The sequence below is a fragment of the Anopheles maculipalpis genome, chromosome 3RL (genome assembly GCF_943734695.1).
Source record: "Anopheles maculipalpis chromosome 3RL, idAnoMacuDA_375_x, whole genome shotgun sequence".
NCBI lineage: Eukaryota > Metazoa > Arthropoda > Insecta > Diptera > Culicidae > Anopheles > Anopheles maculipalpis.
This window is the reverse complement of record NC_064872.1, coordinates 46,763,303-46,789,011: the sequence shown is the minus strand read 5'-3', so window position 1 is coordinate 46,789,011 and position 25,709 is coordinate 46,763,303. Positions and strand designations below refer to the sequence as shown.

The 25,709-nt window shown below is 41.4% G+C and overlaps 1 protein-coding gene across 1 annotated transcript; it reads left to right on the top strand.

Annotated features, from left to right (window-relative positions):
- Positions 1 to 112: 112 nt before the first annotated feature.
- Positions 113 to 24,127, top strand: LOC126561515 (neurogenic locus protein delta). Its single transcript, XM_050217711.1, has 6 exons — positions 113 to 261; positions 12,541 to 12,846; positions 20,388 to 20,451; positions 20,792 to 21,040; positions 21,423 to 21,477; positions 21,778 to 24,127. Exons 1-6 carry the CDS (start codon positions 202 to 204, stop codon positions 24,122 to 24,124), a joined length of 3,081 nt encoding a protein of 1,026 aa, XP_050073668.1. The 5' UTR covers positions 113 to 201; the 3' UTR covers positions 24,125 to 24,127.
- Positions 24,128 to 25,709: the final 1,582 nt, after the last annotated feature.

Below are 25,709 nucleotides of genomic sequence, written 5' to 3'. Positions count from 1 at the left end.
ACCTCGGAAAAAAACTCGATTTTTTTCCGTCTGGAGTTTTCCGTATTTTCATTTTTACTTTCTGTCCCCCGCGCCCTGTCTGCTGTCGCTGTTAGTTTATTTGTTTAAGTTTAGTGCTGCTTAGTGGAATTTAATTCGCATTCCGCCCGGTATCCGTTAAAGCTCGCGCTCACGCTGTGGATTTAAGTTTAGGCACATACAATGAATTGGATCTACATCTTAGCCTCTATATATGTATCGTCACAATTCCTGCTGCTCGAGGTAAGTCGTTAATTGTGAGATAATGTAATTTTTTTGCTACTAACCCTTGTGGCTCATTATCAACCTAACCGTCGCCCACAGAGCCTTTCCTAGCCGTTTTCGCGGCATGCTGGGATTGCTGCGTGGTTGGGCATAAAATGAAAAAAATGGAAAATAACAAGGATTGAATGATTGGGCGATTACATCTAGAAAGGTAGAGGAAATAAAAGCAAAATGGGTGATTGTGCGAAGCAGAAAATTTTCTCTCTTTCTCTCTCTCTATCTCTTACACTCGCTGACATCAAAATGGTGAGTTTACTGAAGGAAAAAAAGAGACAAGAAATATTGCGAAGGAAATGCTCGATTCACGCTATGTGCATCCATCAACAGTGTTGAACGAGGCACTCTGAAATTCGGCCCAAAATGATCTACCTTTAATTTTCACGTAGCAAGGGAGGAAAGCATCTTTGCCATTTCTCTTTTGATACCTCTCTTTGGTTTGTTGATTATTCGTTTTTCCCGAAATGCTGCCATGCCACACGAAAGGTGCAGTTTTTTTTTTTATTTTATTAGTTCACCCTTTGCAACATCATTCACAAATGTATTTATACGCGTTTTTTATGTTTCCTTTGCTTCGCGTTTTTCTACCTTTCCCTCTTATGTAGGTCCTCACCTCTCTTGCAGGAAAGGTGTACTTTAGTATGTCAGCATTTACCTCGCTAGCGAGTTGAAACGATGCCACCTGGCTGCTGGGTCGAATGGGTATAGGGAACAACTGTCGTCTTTTATACATGTGTGCGTCCGATGGTGAAGAAGCGAGCCGGCATACAGTTGTGTGCGTGAGTGTGTGTGTGTTTATTATGTACGATGCCGAATGCCATACGCACACTGAGAAGCATACGATGCCTGGCAGCGGGATTTCTCTTCGTGCAGAGAACGTGCGTTGTGCTGGAACGTTTTTTCATTTCACTTAGAAATCTCAAATTTCTTGAATTGTCTGTCATCAAATAAAGTTAAGCATCCATCCATTGGAAACTCGCTTCAGCTTTTATATATGAATCTATTACTTCGTGTTTCGCAAGTCGTTTAGTATAAGAAGGCAAGAGTTAGTTTCCTTTTTTTATTCTTGTAGAACGGCCAGAAGTTGTGTATTAGCTTAAGCAAGATTAAGAGAGAGAGAGAACAAGGGTACAGCATCTGCTTATTGAGCGATTCCTAACAGGCATTCCTACAAGCAACAAGCGATCAAACAAGCTAAGCAAACAAGCTAAGCAAACAAGCAAAACAACCAGATACAGGTTCGTGCATCTTTGCAACACTAGCATATGTTCAACACGCATGTTTTGTCATGATTCATTGATTTCACAGACCAGCCAACAAATCGCAACCATGTTTTGTATGCGGCCTTTAATTTGTAATTTACATTTTACCATCGAAAGCCTCACTATTCACATTCTAAAAAGATCCAAATTTCATTCGATAGTTCTGACTTCTGTGTTAAACAATTGTAAACAGGCGAATGGGGGGTCTGAAATACACAAAGTCTGTATTAAATATAAACAAGTAAAAAATGCGCTAGACAATAAGGTTACACAAATACTGCTATCTACCTGCACGGTGGCATGATTTGCTATTCTCTACCCTTAGCGAGGGACTTTTGGGTTTATATGAACTATAGTGTCGTATTTCTTTTCCTGGGCAATTCGTTGAAGGTTCAAATGCCTGAAAAGGGATGATGATATTTTCGGAAACTTGAATTTCAAACAAGCAGCGCAGAATATGTTTGAACGGCAATAGCACATTCAAATACAACAGATGTAGAATATGAGCGATAATGTTGGAGCTTGGTAATGCTGATCTTTAAAGCTGACCTCGCAGATGTCACTGTTACAAGAACAAGTAATGTGCACACAAAGCAAAATGCTAAAGACTGCGGGCCACGAGAGATTTCAAAATCAAAATTTCAGGTTAAGTATGAGTTTTTTATGGAATTTTCTCGCTTGAAATCGCATTTGAGAACCTGGGACATACATACACAATCTACCTGCACGAGACAACGGAGAAAAAGCTGAATTCGCAGTTTAGAGAGTTTTTGACAGTTTCACATCGATTTTAACAGTTTGAAATTTACCGAATTTCAAATTTGTATTGACAAATCCCTTAGTGTTGGTTATAACGGCAATTTTGTCACACATTGCAAATTTAAGATAATTAACAACTGTCAAACAAAAAGGTGAGCTGAGAACCACCGTCCCTGTCTTGAGGAATACTGTAGCTTGTTGCATCGCCTACTCGGGTGTTTGCAAAACTTGTTACTTCACTCATTAAGAGCAAAATAAGGAGAGAATTTGGAATATAGCAAGAAAATAAACATCAAAATCATGTTAAACATGCTTTGCTGCTTAATGGGATAAAATCATAAACAAGAGTAAAAAGTGTAAAAAAACATTGAACAAGCCTTGAGCAAGTAACCAGTCAATCATTGGTAATTTTGTAAATAAAGATAATTTAATTGCATGCTTTATGAAAGGAAAAAGTTACTATTGCGTTTTAGTTTTTGAAAAACATATGAGAGGATGTTTTTTATCCTAGTTCTTCTTTATACTAGTAGTTCTTTACTGATGGTAAAGAACTACTCCGTGTAACACCAGTGCCTTACATACACGAAAGTGGTGACTCGCAGAGAACGTATTTTACGTTGAATCGTACCACTTAAGGTTTTTGTTGTGTTAATTTAGAAAATTGTCGACCAACTGCAATCAACAGGGAGAGCAATTTTAAATAAAGTGGCTATGATTTTGTGCCTTAAAACTCTTCGATCACGATCACTTGTATGTCGTTGATGAAGAGAGGAATGTCACTGTAAGATGGTCTTCTCAGCTATGAACCAGGCTTTCGAGGCTACAATTTGTGTTCAAAGCAAAAATGTTCTTTTTGTTGCTTTTTCTGTTCGCGTTACGGGGTGGCGTGGAATGTGGGATACAAAAAAGGAAGAGATTGTGAAAATAATTCAAGAAAAGCTGTCAAATGCTTTCGCGGACAAGACATTCGTTTTGTGCAGCAATCGAAGGTATTTACTTAGAACAATCGTTGGCCGGGTAGTGTCAAACCATCGAACACTATCTGTGGCAGCGTGATTGCGAATCCGCCTGACTGTGTGGGGAGTTTTTTTTCTTTTTAAATTTCCTTTTGTATGTGTTACTCACCTTCTCGGCTACAGGCTTTAAGAATCCTCTCATGCTTCCTTTGTTGTTGCATCTGTATTTATACCCGGTGAACTTTTAATGGATGGGAAAATCATGAGCAGTAACAGCAGCGGCAACAGAATTGGATATTTATTGTTTTCTTGTTCCGTTCTTTGCGTCTCCTTTTTGTTGGATGGTCGTGGTTTTTTTTCTCTTTTTTTGGAGATTCCCATTCTTTCATTATTTGCCGTACGAGTTTTTTTTTTTGTCGGGCACTGATGTATTGCTTCTGCTGCACCTGGAGCATCTCACCGGATCGATGCAGCGAGTAACCACGCTATTCAACGCTATTCAACCAAGCCACAGAAGCAGACACTGTGTTGGGCGGTGTATGAATATGTGTGACTGCTTTTTTTTTTTTTGAGCGTAGTGTGCCAAAATGGTAAATTTTTTCGACCGTCAAAAATGTGTAAGCGAACAAATAGTGAAATTGTACACAAATGTAGATTCCAGTGCAACAAAATAAAACACCTCGGCCATTTGTGCCAGCGCAATGTTCCGATTTTCTGGGATTCTCGGCCGTGCAAAGGAATCTCCTCGTGCGCCCTCGATCGAATATGGCCATGATGTGTATACGGTTTGAGAAAAAGAAAGATCGTTCTTGATATTGCTATGTGTGCGTGATAGATTGGAGTTATTTTGCAGGGAAAAGTAATCAGTCGCTGATCAGAGCCCGCAAACAGTGTACAAAAGTATGTGTGTGAATATGGCTAATGGAGACGATACTAAATGGTCGCAAGGGAAGAAAGGCTCCGAAAAGGAAGCAAAAGAAAAACACAAGCAACATGAAAATTAAAAGGGAAGAACCAAAGGGAGAATTGATCTTTCGCGCGACCGCATGGTGCACAACTACAGGTTTGGAAGCAAGAATAAGCTCAGCGTGCACAACCGAAAAGAAGACTATGCCTTGAAGATGCATACACGTGATCGCACGCGATCTCGGCCAGATGAAAAAAACGAACAAAAAATTGCCTGATTAAGCGAATGAAATAGAGAGAGAAAGAGTGTGTGTGAGAATGAGAGAGAGTGAGGGAGAGAAAGAGAGTGCGAGAGAGACGGAAAATGCGCCGTATTGGTTTTGAATGTGGAAAAGGAAGCGCGTGTTTTGTACACCGGTACAGGTAGAGGCAGCGCAACGAAGGACGCAAAAGACGAAGCAGACATGCGGCACCAGGTGAAGGAGAGCCAACGATCGAGTTGGCGTTAGTGTTAGTGCGACGCGCGAGCGAAGGAAGTATAAGCGACGAACTGGAGTAGGAGAAAAGGCACAGAGCGCGGAATGGTCAGGTCGTGTAGCTGTAGATGTGCAAGTGTGTTGCAGGGATAGTGGGAAGGCAAGGCGGTATACGAGGCGCATGAAACGGATGAATTGTTTCCCACGGTTCGAACGAGCGGATGAGCGAGCGAATGAACGAATAAACCGGCAAAAGCCATCGAGAATAGCAGCAGCAGCAGCAGCAGCAGCAGCGAGCGTAATAATAAAAATAGCATCAGGTCCAGGTCGCCTGCAACGAAGGAATGGATAAAACGCAGCAATGAAAAAGAAGACGGGCGAATGAGCGATCGGGTAAAACGTAAAAGAGTGTTGAATTTACGAATAATCTGTATGCGGAGTAAGAGCGGCTAGGAAGGTGCGGTGGTAAAGTGATGGATAGGAGGGTGGAGGGGTGAGGGGGGGGGGCTGATGAAGGGAGGAATCCCGGTTGCTGGCGATGGGTGGCAGGTGGCGTGCGAATGAGCGAAGAGAACGAAAGAAGAAGCTTATGACGACATTAAAACAAATGCTATGTAATATCAAAGTATAAATGCTTTTATATATACTCTCACACAAACACGCTCCCACGTACGCATCACCCGCGCTGAGTATGTAATGAGTAGAAAGAAGTAAGTGTTGGAAGTTGGATGGATTTTTCTAATATTCTATTGCCAACTATTCATTTTGCTGGCCGCATTGCACTGTCTACCCTTTTCTTCGGCGATGAACCAAACCCTCCCCCCCCCCCCCCCCCCCTCTGTCATCTGCTGACGGCACATGGAATAAACAATAGGCGAGGCACGAAGTTGAGAAAAGTAGACGATCGATAGTAGAACTTAAGTTAAGGCAGAAATGTGTTAGTGCCTGTGGAGTATAGGGAAATGTAATCGTAGGTTTGATACTAGGGATGAAAGGATTCTGTGCAGGGAAATTGCATGTGTAAGCTTTCGATTCTCAACACACAAATATTCGCTAGACTGCTACTTCAAGCAAAAACGGTTTTTTACAAGCGCACCGGATCAGATTCCGTTGCCTCGTCGCCGTTCACTTAGAATGAATCATCATCATCGTTTAAATGTATCCGTTTAAATTCTGCGGCATGCACGGTGTTGATGATGCCTATAGAAGCGCTATGCCACTGCTGATGCTAGCCTGCTCATCTAAACCGCGTAATCCACCCTCCTCATTGGATGTATTTGCTTGGCTAGTAGTGTGTCCTTGGCATAGCGGCATTTATCCGATACAAAAAAAGGGGATGAGATTTATATTTATTTTATTATAAAGAAGAAGATGACGAGTAACGACAGGTGCGTTACTTAAAACTCCTGTACTAATATTGTAAGTAACATAGAAGAATGTCCATCAGTTTGAGTGACTAATACAAAAGAAGCATTTTTTTGCCAAAAAGGATTGTCCAGGATTTCTAATAAACCATCCATCCAAACCAACCATCGAAAACGCAATCAAGTGTAAATAGTTAAAAATTATAAACCTTAGCCACCTACTCACATGATCTATATAGATCTTGACAGCTGTCACGGTGACAGTTCAACATTCGCCTTAATAACGGCACTTTGAATAATGGATCATTACCGTTTGAGATTTGAAACCGCCGACAACACCTTCAGCCTTCCATGTTTTATTTTCTTCCGTTTAAATTAATTGATCGGCGAGCGTAGCTCAAAATGGAAGTAGCTCACAAAAAATTAAAAATAAAAAAATAAACATACTTAAATTGATATCGGTTCGAGAAGTAATAACAATAAATTTTAAATTGTTTTGATTGTCATCATTTTCGACCGTACATTTTTAAAACATGTGGAAGTTTATTATACTGAGTTACGAAGTAAAGTTGAGAGAAGTCGACGATCGATAGTAGAACTAAAGTTAAGGCAGAAATGTGTTAGTGTTTGTGGAGTATAGGGAAATGAAACTGGACGCAAGGGTGCCTAGCCAGGCGAATTAGGTTTGATACTATGGACGAAAGGATTCTGTGCAAAGAAATTGCTGCATGTGAGAGCTTTCAATTCTCAACCCACAAATATTCACTAGAATTTCACCCAAAGTTCAGAGGGTAATGGCATAATCCGCCATTACAAATCATACTTTTCGTGAAGCATTTGTTTTCAGTTGACAAAGGAAATATAAAAAAAAAACAAATCCACTCATCAAAACGTATAAAATCCTACAACAAACGGTACACGGATAATAGAACCAGGGGGGAGGGGGAAGGGTGTGGGGGGGGGGGGAGCATAGGTAGTTATTCAAGTGCAAATTAATAGAATGAAATTGATCAAACACGGATGGTCACTACAAAAGAAGTGAATAAAAAAGAAATAACAGTCACATTTAAACAGCAAAGCCTTTATTAGATCGCGCTGGCTTTCCTTCGCCGAATGGTTGTTAATGGTAGCCTCTCAAGTACAATACTTTAGTTGATTGTTTTGGTTCCGTTCTTCTTTCTGCTGAGATTCAGAAGCAAAAAGGGTATTCTTGCTTGCTTGCTTGCGTGACGGTGCAAGAACTCACCTGAGATCGAATGACGAGGATCTATGTAAGTTGCCAGTTTTAAGGTGTTTTTTCGATTATGCTCACTCAAATAAGCACCAAGATGCAAGAACTTATAGTTGTGTTAAGTGTGTTCTGTTTGCTTATAGGCGGGATATAGGAAGGGAAGAGGAAGACGAACGATCCCGGCTAAGCGCCCGATCATTGATTGTGATCGACAAAATTGATTGTATTAAAAAGATGGTATCCAAAGATCCAGTTGCGTTCCCTACCGGGAGTACGCAAGTGGGGAGCCAACATATTACCGGCGTATATGTGTGTGAATATGAATACGCGCAAGCACACATGCTACTTTACTGAATAAAACAAAATGTACAAGAGTGAAATGGAATGATTGGGGGAAGTGATTTTTATGCTGCGTGCCTCTTACCACACACACACAATTTGACTCTTAGCGGCTAGCAGTTGGATTAAACAAAATGAAAAATTCGACGTGGGGAAAGTTGGGGGCAACTTGTAAAATCTGCTAGTTGCCGCTACCATCCAACAAAATAACAAAACAAAACAACAAAAAACGTGAAACAAGCGTGAACAATTGCAATTTAAAATAAAATGAAAATACCAATGAATGGCTTACCCTTTTCCTTCGTCTAGCCCTTAAGTAGACGGGCAGTTATCCTCAAACAGCGTTTTAGAGCTTTGGTCATCGCCACATCGGAGCTCGCCCTAGTGAGAGCACACACAGGTGGTGACCGGCCGGGTGTATGTGTATATGTGTACGTAGGATGACAGGGGAGTTTCTGCTTCACGCTCCACGGATGCTTTTCCCTACCGGGGTGATTCGTGGGTTTGGAAGTGTGGCTAAAGGGGGAGCGTAATGGAAGTGAGAACTCCAGAGTGATGGTTTTGGACTATTGATGGAATTGCCATTAATGGGCCTATTGAAATGAAGAGGTTTGTTAACCGACTTGTGTTGAACCGGTAAATTTGATCGGTAAACTCATCAGACAACGATCGGAAGAAAGAAAGAAAGCGAAAAAAAAAGATTGACGCAGAGGGAAAAATCGGAGTGTGAGAAAATGGATGGGCAAAGTAATGAGGAAGGTGAAGAACATGTGATCATTTATGCTGGGTGGGCGAACGATGTGGATCAGGGAAAAATCAACTGTTAGTGTTAATTTTTTATTCTTGTTTTCTTTTCGTCTAGCCTTGATGCTGAAGGTGGATATTATTATTTGCTTGTTTCTCCTTTCGTGTGTTTACACTTCTAGTCGGAGATGATTAAGGCATGAAAAAAGGGGAAAAAATCAGCCACAATTCCTTCGCTACACTACCAAACGCTGCTTGATACTCTCATGCTCCGGGATGCTGTGAGAAGCGGAGATGGGTCTTGGGCTACTGAAGAAGCAAACCTTTCTTACCGTTCGCTCGATCATTCTTCGTTCATCAGATCTAATTTCTTACCCATTCGGTCTTTTGAGGAGTTTTTTTGTTTGTTTGTTTGTTCGCTGCTGTTAGATTGTTGTTGGTGCGCCACCCGCAATGAGGAGGTGGTCTATCAACGAATCTTGCTTTACTAAACACATACATTTCTACCAAGCAATAACTTCTCTATCTTTTGATATCCATCTTTCCGTCTCTATCGTTTCCGTGTATCATGTTTAACTAACTAAATTATCTTCTTTCTTCTTGTGGCCAGGAGCTTTCCCAGTTGTTGTGGCGCAGGGACTGGTTGCGCAGAAGAAAGAGCTTCTTTATGTGCATGCCAACGATTGAAAATCAGGATCACCGCGTTCTTGATGATGAGATATTGTTTTCTTTACCTTTTCATTCACTGATCGCAGTATTTGTTGGTTAATGCTTACATCCGGAGGGTATCGATACACCCTCCATGTACAATGGCTACATTAGCTAAATTAGAAGGTGTAGAGCAAAAAGGGAGGTTTTCTTATGGTTCACCGCTAAACATGAACTTGAAAATGAATGGTAGAAATAGTGATGAATTTGGAGGAAGAGCTATGCGGCTTTGTTAAATTGTTTTAGGGTAATTTTTTGCTTGACGTCCTTCTTAGGTCACGCCGGCCATCGAATGGCTTACTAAACTCGCTGATACCACGTAGTTGTGTAGTCAGTTCTCACTAAATACTTCAAGCTAGTGGTATGAAAGCCTCATTTTTTCGGAACGGAACTGACTAATTTCCTTTCCGAAAGGAATAGAGTGGACTTGAACCCTGGAACAGAACGAACTGTCATAATGTCTCTCGTGCACTTAGTTATCAGTCTACTGGTCGCATCTACACAACATAAAAAATGTTGGCTGCTATGCTGTGATTTCTTGCGGAGGGGAGTTACTAAAATGGAACCGGAAAGGATTTCTATAAATCATTTGCTCAACCAACTTTTGCAGTGGCATTTACCTAGAGTTTTTAATATATACATTTTTTTTTTTGAAGATACGTTGGCGCCCACATATTTCATTAGAAATGGAACCAACTCAGCAGCAAGCTGCCCGACGATACTTTATTTCGCGTCCTTTCTGATTGTCCTTTTCGGGAAGATCCTTTCTGAAGTAAAATACACACATTTTGAATTGAACTGCACAAGAAAACGAACTGGAAACACACAGAAACGAGTGAGTTTGACGCCTTTCCGTTTCGAATAGCTGACGGAAAACAGTTTGACAAATACGAGTCTCCGTTTGTGTTAGAGAATACAAATTCTTGGCAGTGTACTTGTAAGTTTGCCTTTCGTTAAGTTTTTTTTTTCAGCAGACAACACAGATGGCTGTCATAAATCGAATCTTCCGTTTTTGACAACTTGTCTTGACAATTTGTTTGTGATAATCAGGCCTATAATGTAGCTTTATACAAGAAAAATGATTCAGAGTGCATATTTAAACATTCTAATGGACAGTAAAATTTAGTTACAAAAAAACATACTTTATGATTTTATCCAAGCCCAGGTTCGATCGTTCCATTGAAGTAACGAAACGAACGGAATAGATTCGGAACGGAATTCTCGACAGTACTTCGAGTTTTTAGAGATAATTGTTACGCGTCATGGATGTCTTTGTGGATTGATCGGTAGGAACGTTTCCTAAAAAACAGAGCATGTATTATCCATCACATCAAAAGATATTGGATATCCTTGTTGATGAATCTCAACGCAACAAAAAAACACAACTTCACGAAGCCGCACACCAACTGTTGTTTGTCGTGTCATCTTGTGTTGATTTTTTTTTTCGGTTAGTGTCATTTTTCGGTACACTTCCAGTTGGTTGTTCTGCTCCGGATGTAGCATATTGCTGTGGAGCTGCAGCATGATGGTGATTTCCTATCAAATGTACACACTTTTTCAGACGACTCAAACTCACCGGTACTGCAGGTATCCATTGTGTGGTGCGCTAAAAGAAGCACAACATCAACGAACACACATACACACGTTCGAAATGTTCGCATCGAGAACAGGAAATCTGCCACTTCCGGTGTGTATTTTTCGTGTCCTTTCGTGTAACCGAATCATAGGACAAGCGAAGAACCGTTGGGACGCTGCTTCGAGGATATGTTAGAGAAAAGGTATAAAAACATGACAGATTTTCGGTCGTAAGTTCGGACGCAAGAAGAACGCGCGAGTAGAGAGAGAGAGAGAGAGAGAGAGAGAGAGAGAGAGAGAGAGAGAGAGAGAGAGAGAGAGAGAGAGAGAGAGAAGAGAGAGAGAAAGAGCAGTGAAATAAAAGCGAGTACTGTAACAGTACTTCAGCAGCTTAGCATTTTTACTCTGAGTTACAACAGTGATGAATATTTTTTAAAGATTCGATGATGGTAGCAATAAGATCTGAATGATTGAGGTGATTAATTGTACTTAACAGATACTAGTATCCTTTTCGGGGGATACTAGTATCTGATAAGATACTAGTATACACTAATTGTTGATTAGTGTATTTATTTGATTTTGTTATGGAACGGCTATTTTTACCGTATTAAGCAAACAGAGCAAGCAGGCCGAGCCCACTAAACTGTAAAAGAAATGAAGAGTTTTGACAGATTTCATACGGACCTAACCAAATGCTTCGAAAAGGCTCGCGAGAGAGCTTTTGTTTTGCTAGAAAGCAGCAACACAACCAAAAATTAAAAACAAACAAGTACATTAAAAAGATGTAAATCATTCTCTTGATTTTCGGTGCTTTTTCTTTCGCACATTTGTTGAGGTTGCTTCTGTTGTACGAAACATTTTCACCCGGTTTAGTGTTGCTTTTAATTTGGTAGTTTTATTTACGATGCAGCACTGAGGTTTATTTCGATTCTTATCATTACAGTTTTACTTTACAGCGTGTTTATGCTTCTATCATGGCCGTCATTTGTCGGCCCATCTTTTGCATTCCATTTGTACGGCATTCGAGAGCATTCAAGAGGACGCGCAGTACAACACTGGCTATATACGCTGAAACGTAGGGCTTGCTTTTAATCATGTCCATCCTAAGCTATCCGTTGCTTTCGGTTACTTGCTTTTCTTAATCATGTGCCTTGTGGTTTTGTAATAAAAGAGTAACTATAATAAAAGGGTAACGATAATTTAGCTCACAGCTAAAATGGTTTCTATCATAAAATGAAAAGGGCTAAGTACACTATGTTCAATTAGCTTTACCTCGATTTAGTTTTTGTGTAACTAACAATTAAACAATTAAAGTTGTGCGACTCTTCTGAGCTTCTGCTGATGCATATCTTACCAAAGTTTATAAATCGGAGGTGGATGAACCTATTTTAAGCTGGACTATCTCTCACAAAAGTAAATATATCCAGCGCGAAGTTGGATTATTCGACGATGAATTATTTCATGGAGTATGGAACTACAGATTCTGCTTATCGATGGATGGACTTGTTTCTCCCCTTTGCTATGTACCGTACACACATCAGAAGAAGCCTCGATTACGTAGCTTTTTGGTGTGGCGCTTCGTTGCACACCATTATGTTTCTCGTTGGAAAGAAGAAGGATCGTCAGTCAGTATGCATGGTCTCAAAAGCAATATGTGTGGCATTTGGGTTGCTTCTTTACGGGACACTATTGCTGGTAATTTTAGCTTCACGATCACTAGCATAAATCGTATGACCTTTTATACATACGCTCTTCTTATTGTTCGTACCCGACAATTCAAAAACTGTGTCCGTATGATTCGCTCACTTAGTTGCATGTGTTGAGGGGTAATACAAGTGTGCATGCATATAACTGTGTTTCGAAAATTTTGGCTTTTAATTCTATCCTTGTTTTCCTCTTTCTTTCTTTCCTCCTGTCTAGGTTGCCTGTTCGGGACTGTTTGAGCTGGAGCTACGATACTTTCAAAATGAGAAAAGTATCGACTACAATGAACGATGCTGCTCTGGAAAGGCGGATGCGCTCGGTCAATGCATCGGAACCTGTAAAACAAGGTTTCGCGCTTGCCTGAAGCACTACCAGGCCACAATCGATACAACCTCACCGTGCACTTTCGGTGACGTCATAACGCCCGTGCTGGAAGGGACGACACTGAACTTTACAGCCATCACTGGCACGGCGGAAGGCTTCGCAAATCCATTACGGTTTCCGTTCGAGTTCGGTTGGCCGGTAAGTAGCTGTTTGCTTGTGTACAGAGGATATAGTTATTTACAAAACGCTTCCAAAATATTGCAAACGAAAATGCTTCTAATTTATCGCTGAAAACTGTTTCATTAAATACATCAATCAATCGAAAGGTGTTTTACTAGAATGTTTGTAGATTTATAAGCATAGTTCAAGTGGGAATAAAGTTGACAGCAGAAGCATAAATCGTGATAAAAAATGTAAAAAATATACCTGTGTGTGTGTGTGTGTGCTTTTTTGTGTGGCGAAGAGAACCAGTGCCAGCTGCTTCCTTTCCAATACCTAGAACCATTCCGGATGTGTGTTACGGCTGTTTCCTAGCTATGTGTTTGTTTTTTTCTTCTCTGCCCGAAGCACTTTCAATCTGTTTTGCCGTGGCGTGTATTTATCGGTTTGCATACAAGGTTGGAATGGGGTTCTGGGGCATTTTTTTTTGACGCTATGTAGAGGAAGAATGTTATAAATAATACAATTGTTTCATGATCACATAATCTCGTCAGTAATGATTTATCGCATGTTTGTGTGATAACTCATATGTGTAGCTTCAGCACATCACCAGACGCGCAAATCATGTTTACGAAACTAACTGTACTGAAAATTTGTATTTTAAAATAATCCCCAAAATGCTCAAAAATGGTCACCATGTACATGTTTGTTTGCTGAATTAGCTGTGCTTTGGTTCACATCGCTGAAGAGCAAGCAAGTTTGCAGTGTTGCAGCTACGGTTGCATTTGCTCATCGCTTAGCTCGTAAATGCAAGGTGTAATATTAGCATTATAGATCGAGTTTTGGCATTTCATCATTCGAGCCGCACCCCCAAAATGCCCGTTTTGACAAACGGTAGGAGAAGAGCATTTTTTTAAACTATTTGCGATCCTATGACATTCAAGTGCCCTTCTCTTCTCTCACATTTCCTAAACCTATTCCTCATTTTTCACTGATTGCGAATCAGCATGGACGTTTGGTCAATCCATGGGAAAAAAAATTACTTGCATTACAGTAAATTACCGCAATATCTGACTTTGACGTGGTGCAATATTGACGTATTTTTAAATAGCTTTATTCGTCGATAGCGGTGCGTAGGCGACGCATTTTAGCTAATTACTATCGTACCAAAAAAAGAGAGAAGCATTTGGATGCGTGATTTTTACAGAAATTATTTCTATCAATTAGCCCACTGAACTGCTGGTGTGCAGTGCATAATCCATTAAGAAATACGTCAACTGTCGCCCAGCAGTAGGAAGTGCAAGCAGATGAGACGAGTATGTATGTATATATAAATATGTATGTGTATACAGCTGGCTATCATCTAGTCAACCGATCGGCCCTCACAAACGTCTGGCAAACGTGGTTGATGGTAATAGGATGAGCAGGAGAGGTTGCGTAGAAGGTCGATCTTGACATGCGCCATGTGGTGAGGGAACAGAGAAATGCTGCAAACAAGCGACAAAACCGAACGAGATATATAAGACAGTACGAATCCTCAAAAAAAAAAAGCACATCCATTTTTTACCGAGAGAAAACGCAACGAAACGGCGACGCATACGTTAAAGCGGTAGACGGCGGCAAGCTGGTCTGGCGCGCTTGTTTCTCTCTCAGGGTACTAAAAAGAACGCAAGGGCAGGTCTGCTTGTCTCCACTTTGTTGGGAACATCTGCTATTCAGGTTTTCGTACCGGATAGCGTATCCGTGCGGTGCGTGTGCCCCTGTGCCTACGGCTGCTCCCTAAATGTTTGGCGTTGTAGCAGAGGGTGACGTGAATTGCTGCTCCTGATACATCCAAGCCACACAGTGCAGTGGTGTAGTGGTGTTTCTATGGCATATTGTGTGCCTGCTTGATCGACGAAAGTGTGTGCATACGGTGTGTACACTGGTGGTTATATGTGTAGGAGTTTTGCACGATATTTAAACGCTTCTTCCGGTTGTATGAGATGTGGGTGTGTGTATTTTTTTTAAATTCCTAATGTCACATATTCGCTTATTTTACTCTACATTTTGTTGACTTTAAAACACGAATTTCTTCCGGATCGAGTCTTTAAATATTTTAAGAATCATATCCACGCTCATTGCGCTGAAGACCGCTGGAGCCATTGGCTGAACGTGAACTTATTCTATGTCACATAACGTAATAACCAACGAGGGCGGCCTGATGGTGAGGTGAGAGCAGTGTCGGTCTTAGCACACGGTAGGAGCAGAATTCAATCCCCATCCGGATCATGTACAAATAAATATTTGTATATCTAACACTATGCAACCAGACCCTCATGTTCCGATCCCTAGTAGTAAAGTCCGACTATCAAACTACGTGGCATCGGTAATTCTAGTAAGCCATCAGATAGATGTTACCTAGAGGGCCAAGAAGAAGATTGTGCTTATATGAGATATATGAGATTTGATTGATCATTTCTTTTATAAAAAATGAGCATGCACCAACATTTACAAATGAATAATAAAATACAAAATAAACGCATAACAACAGTTTTTCTAGGGTTGTTCCTAAATATTCAGCGGTGCAATCGCACTCGTTGACCAGCGTGAACTCGTTTGAACTTAGAATTTCGAATGCTATCCCTTGGCACAACCTGAGAAGCTTGACAACGTTTGTGCAATCATCATTGTACGGCGCAAATGCGGCGGTTGCATGCTGGTACTGAAATAGTATTCGTGGCGATAGCTGGGAAGCTCTACATCACATAAAACTTTCGTTAACACAGCGTTGCACAGGTTGGAGCGTAAAGAGTAAGATACACCAGTGTCAAAAGTACCGATGGCAAAACCCTTGTTGCAGGTGCTTTTACAATCCAGTCAAGTGTACAGTCTTGTGGGATTATGCGTCCTTCTCATGTATTGAAGACACTACAACTCTGTACGATTCCAGATTTGTCAGCAGTAATAAACTGTAGAGTTTTTTTGCGAGGAAATATTTTTACTGTTTGGTGCTTTTGGTTCAAACATATTTCGTCAATTAAATGAGTGTTTTGTAAAAAAATGAAATAAAGTATGGCTTTTCTTCCACATACCATAGGGAGACTAGAATTATTGAAAACTAATTTGCCAAAGAACCAAAATCGTGAACTACTTTTTTGCGACGTTCTCTTTTTATATCGCCGGAGCGGTGATCTGGGGAATTCGATCGGAATGCATGTTGCCTTCGACTGCAGTAGATGTAGCAGTTTTTCAATACAGTGGATGAATGTATTTCGATGTTTTCAATCGTAAAGTCTATTCTCGAAGCATCCGTTCCCTCCGAATGCCCTTGGAATGTTTTTTGCTTGATATGTTCGATTGAGGGAAAACTGGTAAAAAAATAAACTGCAAAAATGGAAAATCGGAAATTTCAAACCATAATAAAGCCTTGCAATAAGAGATGATTAAAAAGATGTGTAGAATCGATGAATGTTTTGCAAAAGGAACCTCCATAATGGAAGCGTGTGTGGTGTGATTTGCTTTGGGCACTTATGGAAAAAGAAGACAGAAGAAACAGCGCAAGTCCCTGCATGAAGTGCAATCTTTATTGTAAAATCAGATATGTAGAAACGGGGGGGGGGGGGGGGGGGGGGGGATGGTTACGGCGCTTTGTCGTGTGTACTTCTTTGCGTGGCCAAGATGCAAGGTGCAAACGGGAGCATAAAAATGAAATAAAAGTACAAAACCGCCTGAGAGGCAGTGCTGCGGCATTGCAAGGAGAGAGTGAGACGAAATTGTATTAAAAAAGCAACCAAAACAAGGCACCAACAAGTAGGCGACGACTACTGCAACGTCGGCACTCTATGGCGACACACATTCGAAGGAGTGACAACGATGACGACAGGCCGCTTTCGATCCATCTGTCGCCACCGTCGGCATATTGCCAGCGGATTCCTATTCGAAGGGATAAACGGTTAGACATGAGTTGACTTGTTGTGCTAGAGGGAAGGGGGGAGGGGGGGGGGGGTATCCCATGATTTCAGGATGAGCGGGAGGTGGGTATGTAGTGTTGTGGTGTGCTAAAATGGTAATTGAAAACAACAACACCAGTAACAACAATAAATCTCCAATCTCCACAGACCCTTTCGCTTTTGCTCTTTCGTCCCCATTCGTTCTCCCTGTCTGTTCCAATAATTCTGTCTTGTCTCAGGTGTGTAGCGTAGCTGGCTGGTTTAGGAGGTGGAGATAGAATCAAAGAAATGCTGAAACCAACCAGCCATCGAAGCAAGCAAGCCAGCCATCCGAATAAAAAAAATAATACAGCCAACGCTGTATCGTTCATCAAAGTAACCATCCATCCAAACAGCAGCAGCAAGCTGCTGGTGTGCCGCGCACGTAAGCAGACAAAGGCGGAGGCAACCATCCAACCAGCATAATCTAATTGAGCACAAACCAACCGCTGCCAGCCGGCGACGTTCCGTAGTCGTCGTGTTGGATGGATCCAGATGCAAAAGTATATTTTTACACTCGCCATGTATGATTGTAAGCGCGCGCACGTGTGTGTTTGTGGCACATAACACATACAGAGAGAAGCATCGGAGGTTTACGTTTTTTGATATTAGTTTTCGTTCCTTTCCCTTCCCGAGTTTGCCGGCACCATCATTTCTTCAGTTCTCGTTCCACTTGCCATTAGTTCAACATAGTATCATCTTCCATTTGCCGTCACCTCGCAGATCTTACTGATGTTGCTAATGTTTTGGCCGCTACTATGTATTGCAACGTCTTCTCACCTGTTGGTAGTTCGTTAGTTGGTAATGCTAGTGTGTTTGTGTGTATGTACGGCGAGGAGCAGGATTTTTTATTTGTAATATGCTACTCGCTCCAGCCATCCTTGCCATGCTAGCTGTCACGCCCCACAAGAGCGCTTGAATTACACACATGTTTTCGGATTGTGGAACAATCGGCAACTACTGTAGTAGCAAAAGGGTGCTGTGGACACGTTTTGTGAAGTAAAAAAGTATTGAACATGGAACAATGAATATGTACGTAAAGACACCTGGGATTTGTTTCGACCATGCTTGACGGTGCAAGCATACTAATAGGTACTGGAAGTGAAAGCATTAATAATGAATTTTGCACTTAGTGCAGCGCTTTATATAAAGAATCCGTGCGCTTTATGTGATTTGAGTTATTTTTAAATTGTCCTTCATACAATTGTCCTTTTTGTCTGAAGAACGGTCAGACCATATATCTAAATTTCTCCTTCTACAGGGTGAAACAGGGAAAAACTCTAACAAAGTAACAATTTATTTTTTTTAATATGACTTTAATACGTCTTCTTCTTCTTGGCGTAACGACCTCCAAGGTCATGCCGGCCATCGAAATGGCTTACTAGACTGCTGATACCACGTAGTTGGTTAGTCAGTCCTCACTACGGGCGGACGGTCCGGATGGGTTTTGAACCCCGGACCTGCCGTTTGAAGACCGGCGCCGCTATCGCCTACACCACCGGGCCGCCACTTTAATACGTACTTTTTAATTCAAGAATGAAAGCAACAAAATGTCATTTAAACAATAAAAATAGTAAACAATATAATGAGTTGTCACTGGCAGAACTTTTTACAGCTGTAAGACGAGCAGTTCAGAAATAGAAACAGCTTTAATTTGATTGCAGTTTTTCATCTCACACTGTAAAGGCAATTCTCCTTGTGATTTGATTCATCCGTAGCTGGATAGTTAGTACTGCGTGCGGGGAGATTATTCAGACGGTATTCTATATCCGGTCTTGCCGTGTGAAACATGGCACCGCTACCGTCCGTATCCTCAGGCCGCTTTAAGCACATTAGTAGGCGTATAATGTAACCCTGTGGTTAAAATCCTCGTCCATTTTTGACGATTCCAGACTTTGAGTCAAACGATTCACTGCTAGTTTGTTTCCTTCATTTCAATACTTTTTCTGATAATGTTGACCTTAGCTTTTCTCTGTCTTCCTTCCGTTCTAGTCTTTGTGCCTCATGTTCTTGTAATTCTAATTCTATATCCTTTACTTCTCTTTTTCGTTTTCCTGTTTCTATTTGTCTTCCGGCCTTGCTCAGCCTACAGCATTACATTAAGCTGAAGTTTATGATTGTATAGCCCCAAAGGTGAACAGTTTTACCGATAAATTAATGCGGACAGGTCCTCCATAGTGAGGATTCCTACTAAGCAAGCACGTCTAGCAAAACATTAGATGGCTGACGAATCAGATCAGATCAGAACTATGTAGTGAAATGATGTTATCCTAAAATTTTCATAAAATCACTACATATTCCCGTTTAAATTATTATTTCAAAATAAATATATAAAAGAGAATAGTCTCTCCCTCTATCTTTGAACACGTTACAGTGTTTCGTTTAGTGATATTCTACAAGCAAAAAAAAAGTATCACATGAAACACATCTGGAAGCTCGTGAGTGGCGTAAAAATATGTGCAGTGTGTGTGTTTTGGTTTGTTTTTATTTTATTTTATTTTCATGTTTTGTCGATTCGTCACAGAACTGTATAAAAATAAAAACTTGCCCGTTTCCTGCCAATATACTGCTGCACAAATGTCATAGCGAATGGAACCAAAGGAATGCTTTTTAAGCATCTTAAGATGTCATTCTACGTATGTGCCCCGTCATAGGGAAACTATTACAATTTTTTCATGTCGTTCGGCGTAGAATGTGATTAATACCCTATTGACAAAATTGCCTTAACACTACTAAGGTTCTTTTCAATACAAATTTGCCTTAGTAGTATTGTCTTGGCGAATTTATGTCCATTTTGTCAGTTGGGAATTATCCCAAAAATATCTTAGGTTCGATTTTGATATGTATTGATTGTGAAAAGTAATGTACATATGTACAACGATGTGTATAACTTTAGATATTTGTTGTGTTTTGTATTTTGTAATTAGTTCACATGCTTTTACCAGTTTTTACGGCCATCACCTATTCAAATTATTATTAGGTCAGATGGCCATGATAATGGTAAAAATTGCTCACCAACAAGGTACATTGGTGTCCAACCAGGTCTCGACTAAAACTCTATTCTTCCAGCAGCCCCCATCTTACCTAGCTGCTGCTGCTGCAAGTGCACATAACCTGTTTTGCTCTCCCTCTACGAAAGTGGCAATGCACTTGCGAAATGTGGCACATGGAATTTGTCAAACCTCAATCCATTAGCATTCCGCAAGGCATGTGGGAAGGGCACGGTTATCTGAAGTAAATGTTGGGACATTCAGGCATAAAGCTGAATCCAACAAAATTTCAAACGACCTTCAATACGAAGCAGCCGGATAACTGGACGTTTCTAACCACCGGGTGGAAGCAACGTATAAGCTTGTTTGCAATTTTCCATACGTGGAGGTATTGTTTGCTGTGTATAACACACAGCACTTGATGATGACTTGAGAGTGCAGTGGAATAAGTAGAAACTAGGGCTCATACTAACTAGGGAAACTAGGATAGAATCGATTTTTAGTCCTACGTACCGAAAGGATCTTTTGGCGTCCCGGTCCTTTTAATTTTTTACAACTGTTATACTAGAGTACTATTTTAACGGTTTCTTTCTCATTCTATCCTTTCTTTTTTTTCCAGGGGTTCTTTACACTTATAATAGAAGCATGGCACGATACAAACGAAACAACCACGCGATCTCCAGGTAAGCTATAATCCAGACTTCGAGCTTAGATTAAGTTAATGGACATTAAACAACAAATAGACGTCTTTTTTCCACCTACTGTCCCGCTACCGTGCTCGGTTGCTTGTTCGAAATACATTTAAGTAGATGCCACCTAACCATTTTTAATTGGGCACTGTTTATTGACTCGATTTACGGTTCGGTAGCGGCATTTTTGGCTGTTTGTGAAACGTTCAAGCGAATGGATAAAGGTTGATGTCGTTTTATGTGTGGATAAAAAAAAATGCAGAAGCGGATTATTTTCCGGTGTGTCTCTTCGTACACTAATAGTTATGCATTGCTTTTCTCGATGGTCATACAGGTACCTTAATTTCCCGGCTCTCGATTCAGCGTATATTGGAAGTTTCAGCCGACTGGATGGAAGACAGTTACAACTCATCGCACACGATGATACGGTATGCGTTCCGGGTGACGTGCGATCCAAACTACTACGGTGCAGGCTGTGCCAATTTGTGCCGCAAGCGGGACGATCAATTTGGCCATTACACCTGCTCACCGAACGGTGAACGTGTTTGTCTGTCCGGCTGGCAAGGCGAATACTGTACCATTGGTAAGTGTCTTAGTGAAGGAACTTGACGTGGCTGGGAGTATAATCAGGGACGTTGTAAACCTCAGAATATAGCACATAATATAACCTCAAAATACCTTAAAAATAAGCCTTTCTGGTGCTGACTTCGAATAAGAGCTGTACATATTATCGAATGCCTGGCACTATTTACCGATTGTTTACTAATTTTCGATTATTTCCAAACAATAGTTATGCGTTATCGGATTAATTATGCGATGTTATATTTAATATACTTAAGGAAATGACAATTACGCAAATAATACAAAGTATTGGTAGCAGAATGTTAACAAAATTGAAGTAATGCACGAAACGGTAATATCAATATGATTTACATCGACTTTTTTCTCGCTCAATCTTTTTACAGCCCGCTGCACACCCGGATGTCTTCATGGACACTGCAACAAACCCAACGAATGCAAGTAAGTATAACCGCTTTACGCCATATCACAACGTGTTCTGACAGCAGCATGATTGTTTTGCTTTTGTTTCTTTGCTTCTACCCTTATCCGGAGGCATCTGTTCCACTGTCGCTTCTTATGGTGCAATGCCGCTGCATAAGCCATACGCGTTATGTATGTAATTAATTCGCGCCCCCTTCCTTCGCTTTCGTAGTCCTTCTGCGCGTGCGTGCTTCTGCATTAAATGGCCAAAATGAAGAGGTTTTAATATTTATCTTGCTTTCTCTCTTATTTTTCGTTTGTTTTTGCCATGCATTTTAGCTGCCAATCGGGATGGAAAGGTCCGCTGTGCGACGAATGTGAACCGTATCCTGGGTGCTTGCACGGCACATGCAAAAAACCCTGGGAGTGCATTTGCAAGGAAGGCTGGGGAGGGCTGTTTTGCAATCAGGATCTAAACTACTGCACCAACCACAAACCATGCCTGAACGGGGGCACCTGCTTCAATACGGGCCAAGGTTTGTACACGTGTCAGTGCCGTCCGGGCTATAGGGGTACTGATTGTGAGTCGAGTATTACGAGCTGCATCGACGAGCCATGCTTGCATGAAGCCACCTGCCACGACCTGGCATTCGATGACGGCGAGACACCACTGGACGCCGATGGGCGCAAATATCAATGCCACTGTACAAAAGGCTGGATGGGAAGGCACTGCGAGAGGGAAGCTATCACATGTGCCGATAAGCCGTGCCATCAAGGGACATGCGTCGATGTCGTTTCCTCCTCTTCATCGTCCTCGACAACATCAAACTTCCGGTGCGATTGTCCGCCCGGGTATAGTGGGACAGCATGCGAGATCAAATCTGGCGAATGCTATTCCAACTTCTGTGCCAATGGTGGTATTTGTCACGTTGCTGGATCATCTGCTTCGTCCGGTTCTTCTTCCACCTCATCATCAGCATCATCGATGGCTGCACTATTTGGTTCGGGAAACGATAACAATGGAGGTAATAACGGAATGCTGATGTGCATCTGTCCAGATGGATTTGTCGGCGATCGATGCGAGGAAAATGTGGACGATTGTGTTGGTAACCCGTGCTTGAATGGTGGCACCTGTGTCGATGCGGAAAACCATTTTAAATGCCAGTGCATACCGGGATTCATTGGGACGCACTGTGAAGAAAAGGTTGATCTCTGTCTCACAAAACCCTGCGCAAATGGGGGCATTTGTACGAATCTAGAGAACGACTATCGGTGTCAGTGTCGCGCAGGTTTTACCGGTAAGGATTGCAGTGCCGATGTGGACGAATGCATTTCAGCCCCGTGTCGCAACGGCGGTACGTGCATAAACAGGGTGAACAGTTATCAATGTGTCTGTGCCGGTGGTTACCGCGGTCAATCGTGCGAGGAAGAGTCTTCCTCTGCTGTTCAAAGAGATGCAGCTTTGGATGGCGCTGAGCTCCATCATCATCATCATCCGCAGCAACAGCAGCGATATAGTGGTGTGGATGGAGTTGATAGCAGTAGCCGCCATGCCGACGGACTGAGCAGTGGACAAATAGTGCTAATAGCGATGTTTTCAATTTCGACTCCACTGTTGGCATTTATCGCGACTACGATCGTTATCTGTCTGAAACGCAAGCGCCAACGAGAGCAGGAAAAGGACGACGCGGAAGCGAGGAAACAGAACGAACAAAATGCGTCCCATAATCTGTCCGCCTCACCGCACCATCACCACCATCGTCTGCAACAACAGCAGCAGCAACATCAGCTACATCATCAACAGTCTTCGTCATCAGCTGCGTCGCAGGGTGCCCTGCTGCATTCAACTTCCCAGCAACAGCAGCAGCATCAGCAGCAGCAGCAACAACAACAGCAGCAGCAGCAACAGCAGCAACAACAACAGTATCACAATGGTTTTCACAATCACCTACAGGCCTCTGTTCAGAAACGGAACAGTAGCAATACTCTCTCAAACTTTGACAGCTCGCATCATATGATTAAGAACACCTGGGATAAAAGCATCAACAATATGCCTGCTCCACCGACTTCAGCTAGTGGGAGCGGCGGCGGTAGTAGCAGTAGTGGTGGTGGTAGTTGTAGTGCCAATGGAGTTGTTAGTAGTGTCGGGCCGGCAGCATTGCTGCTTAGTGGTGGCACAACCTTGGACGACAATAGCTGTCTCATGGCGACAGCAGTTGTGGGTGGTGGTGTTGGTGGTGGCGCTGGTAGTGGTGGAAGTGTTAGCAACGGGGCCGGTGCTTTATTATATCTAAGCGGTACTGACGATGTGCCGCCGATGGCATCCTGTTCGACATTGCAACGTGCCAAATCACAGAAGCAACTTAATACAGATCCATCGATATTGTTGCAGCAGCAACAGCATCAAAACCATCATGCAACGATGCTGGCACAAACCGCAGCATCTCTTCAGCATACCTCAGCAAACGGTACACCGGTCGGTGGTGCTGTTCTGTCGTCAGGTGCAGTGTCCTCGGTGGGAACGGCTTGTGGTAATGGTAGTGGGAAAGATTTATTCGATAAGCGCATATCAGTTTTGTCGGAATCGGGACGATTATGCCATACCCGTTGGAACGCAGCCGCACCGGTTGGCGTAGTGGGGGGTAGTCATTCAGTTGTTGGACCATGCAGTCCACCACACATTTAATCACAAGGGAGTTGTTAGATATCGGTAGCAGTAGTAGCTAGTTGTCGTTTCAGTAACCTAATTGCAACTAAGAGATCTATAAAAAGATCGAACATACTACATACACGCAATCGGGCGCAGAATTTTGAGTTTATGAGCAGGAAGCTTACGACAGTATCAACGCCGCCGTCCTGTCGTTTAGAAATGCAAAAAAATAGTCTTTGGGTTATAGGGAATGTGTGGATGTGTATCTTGATTTTTGACTTCTTTTTTATCTCCAAAATCCTCCTACTACCTTTAATTAGATGGTTTGAATATAATTTTGACCGTTGCTTGCCAGATTTGCTAACAAGTTACAATATTAGTAATATTTTGCAATTTTGCTATAGTATGGTCACATGTGACAGGAAAGCAAAGGTCTGATCTGCTTAAAAGCAGCGATCGAGAAGTTGTAGGTTTATCCTTCATTCTACTTCAATGATTCGCGAAACATTTGTTTTGCACCAAGTCATTTTCAACGTTGTTTTATTTTATTTTTTAATACTCCGTTTTATACATCCCTTCCCCTGGAATGGTGGAAGTTTCATTATTAGTTGAGAGCGGGTTGAACAGTAGCTGAAAAACATCGAGATAGGAATGTAAAACCATGCTTTCACGAATTGGTGATATATTTTTTTTAATAAATCTTTGGTTCGTTAGCATATTCATGAAGAGAATAACTGCTGATAGATTTTGTTGGACGTACGTGTTGGAATTGTTCGCTTCTCGCGAACATATTTTACAAAAAAAGGTAAAAGTACGTTTGTTTCTTCGCTATCATACATTCACACGAATATTTTTTTCAATGAACCTGCTCGCATTTTAATGCAATAATTTTTTTCTCTGTATAAACAAATGACCCAAAATCTAATTTCTGAAAAAATGCATTTTTCAATTACTAAAATGCCTGAAATGCAACTTTTTACTTTTTTTTGTTGCCTTTACACCTTCAAATGGCCAGTAGTTACTTATTGCTGTGAGTGATCCTTAAATGCATTGTTGTTGCTTTTGCGTATCTTTCACCATTAAGCAGAGTCAGTTAACGATAGGGATAATGGTGTTTATTTGCATGTGTCATGCTACTAAATTAACGAGCAGAATTCAGCATAGTTGACGGTAGGGAAACTAGATATATGAATCATGTGGTTCACAATCTCGCAAAGTTGTATTAATTAGAAAGGAACGAAACATGTGCGAAGTACGTAGATTACGCATATAGATGTATCCAGCTTAACTCGATCCTTTGCCATGTAACTTGTTATGTTTAACTATATAGAGGAATATCATACCATAATCATCATACAAACCAAGCTGTAATTATTGAAGTTCTCTCTATGTTACTCCATACGAGTATATCTAAGGATATCGTATGTTAAATTAACAATACTTTCAAAGGTGTTACGCAAACACGAACGCGAGAATTTGGTTTTTTTTTTAAATTTTGTGATTGTATTTAAAATTATGAATCTGTACATCAAAATTCCTGTGTGTAATAGGTAGTAGCATGGAAGATATGGAGAAAAAAAAAACATGAACAGCATAAAAATGTCTTCGTGCGCTCAACAGA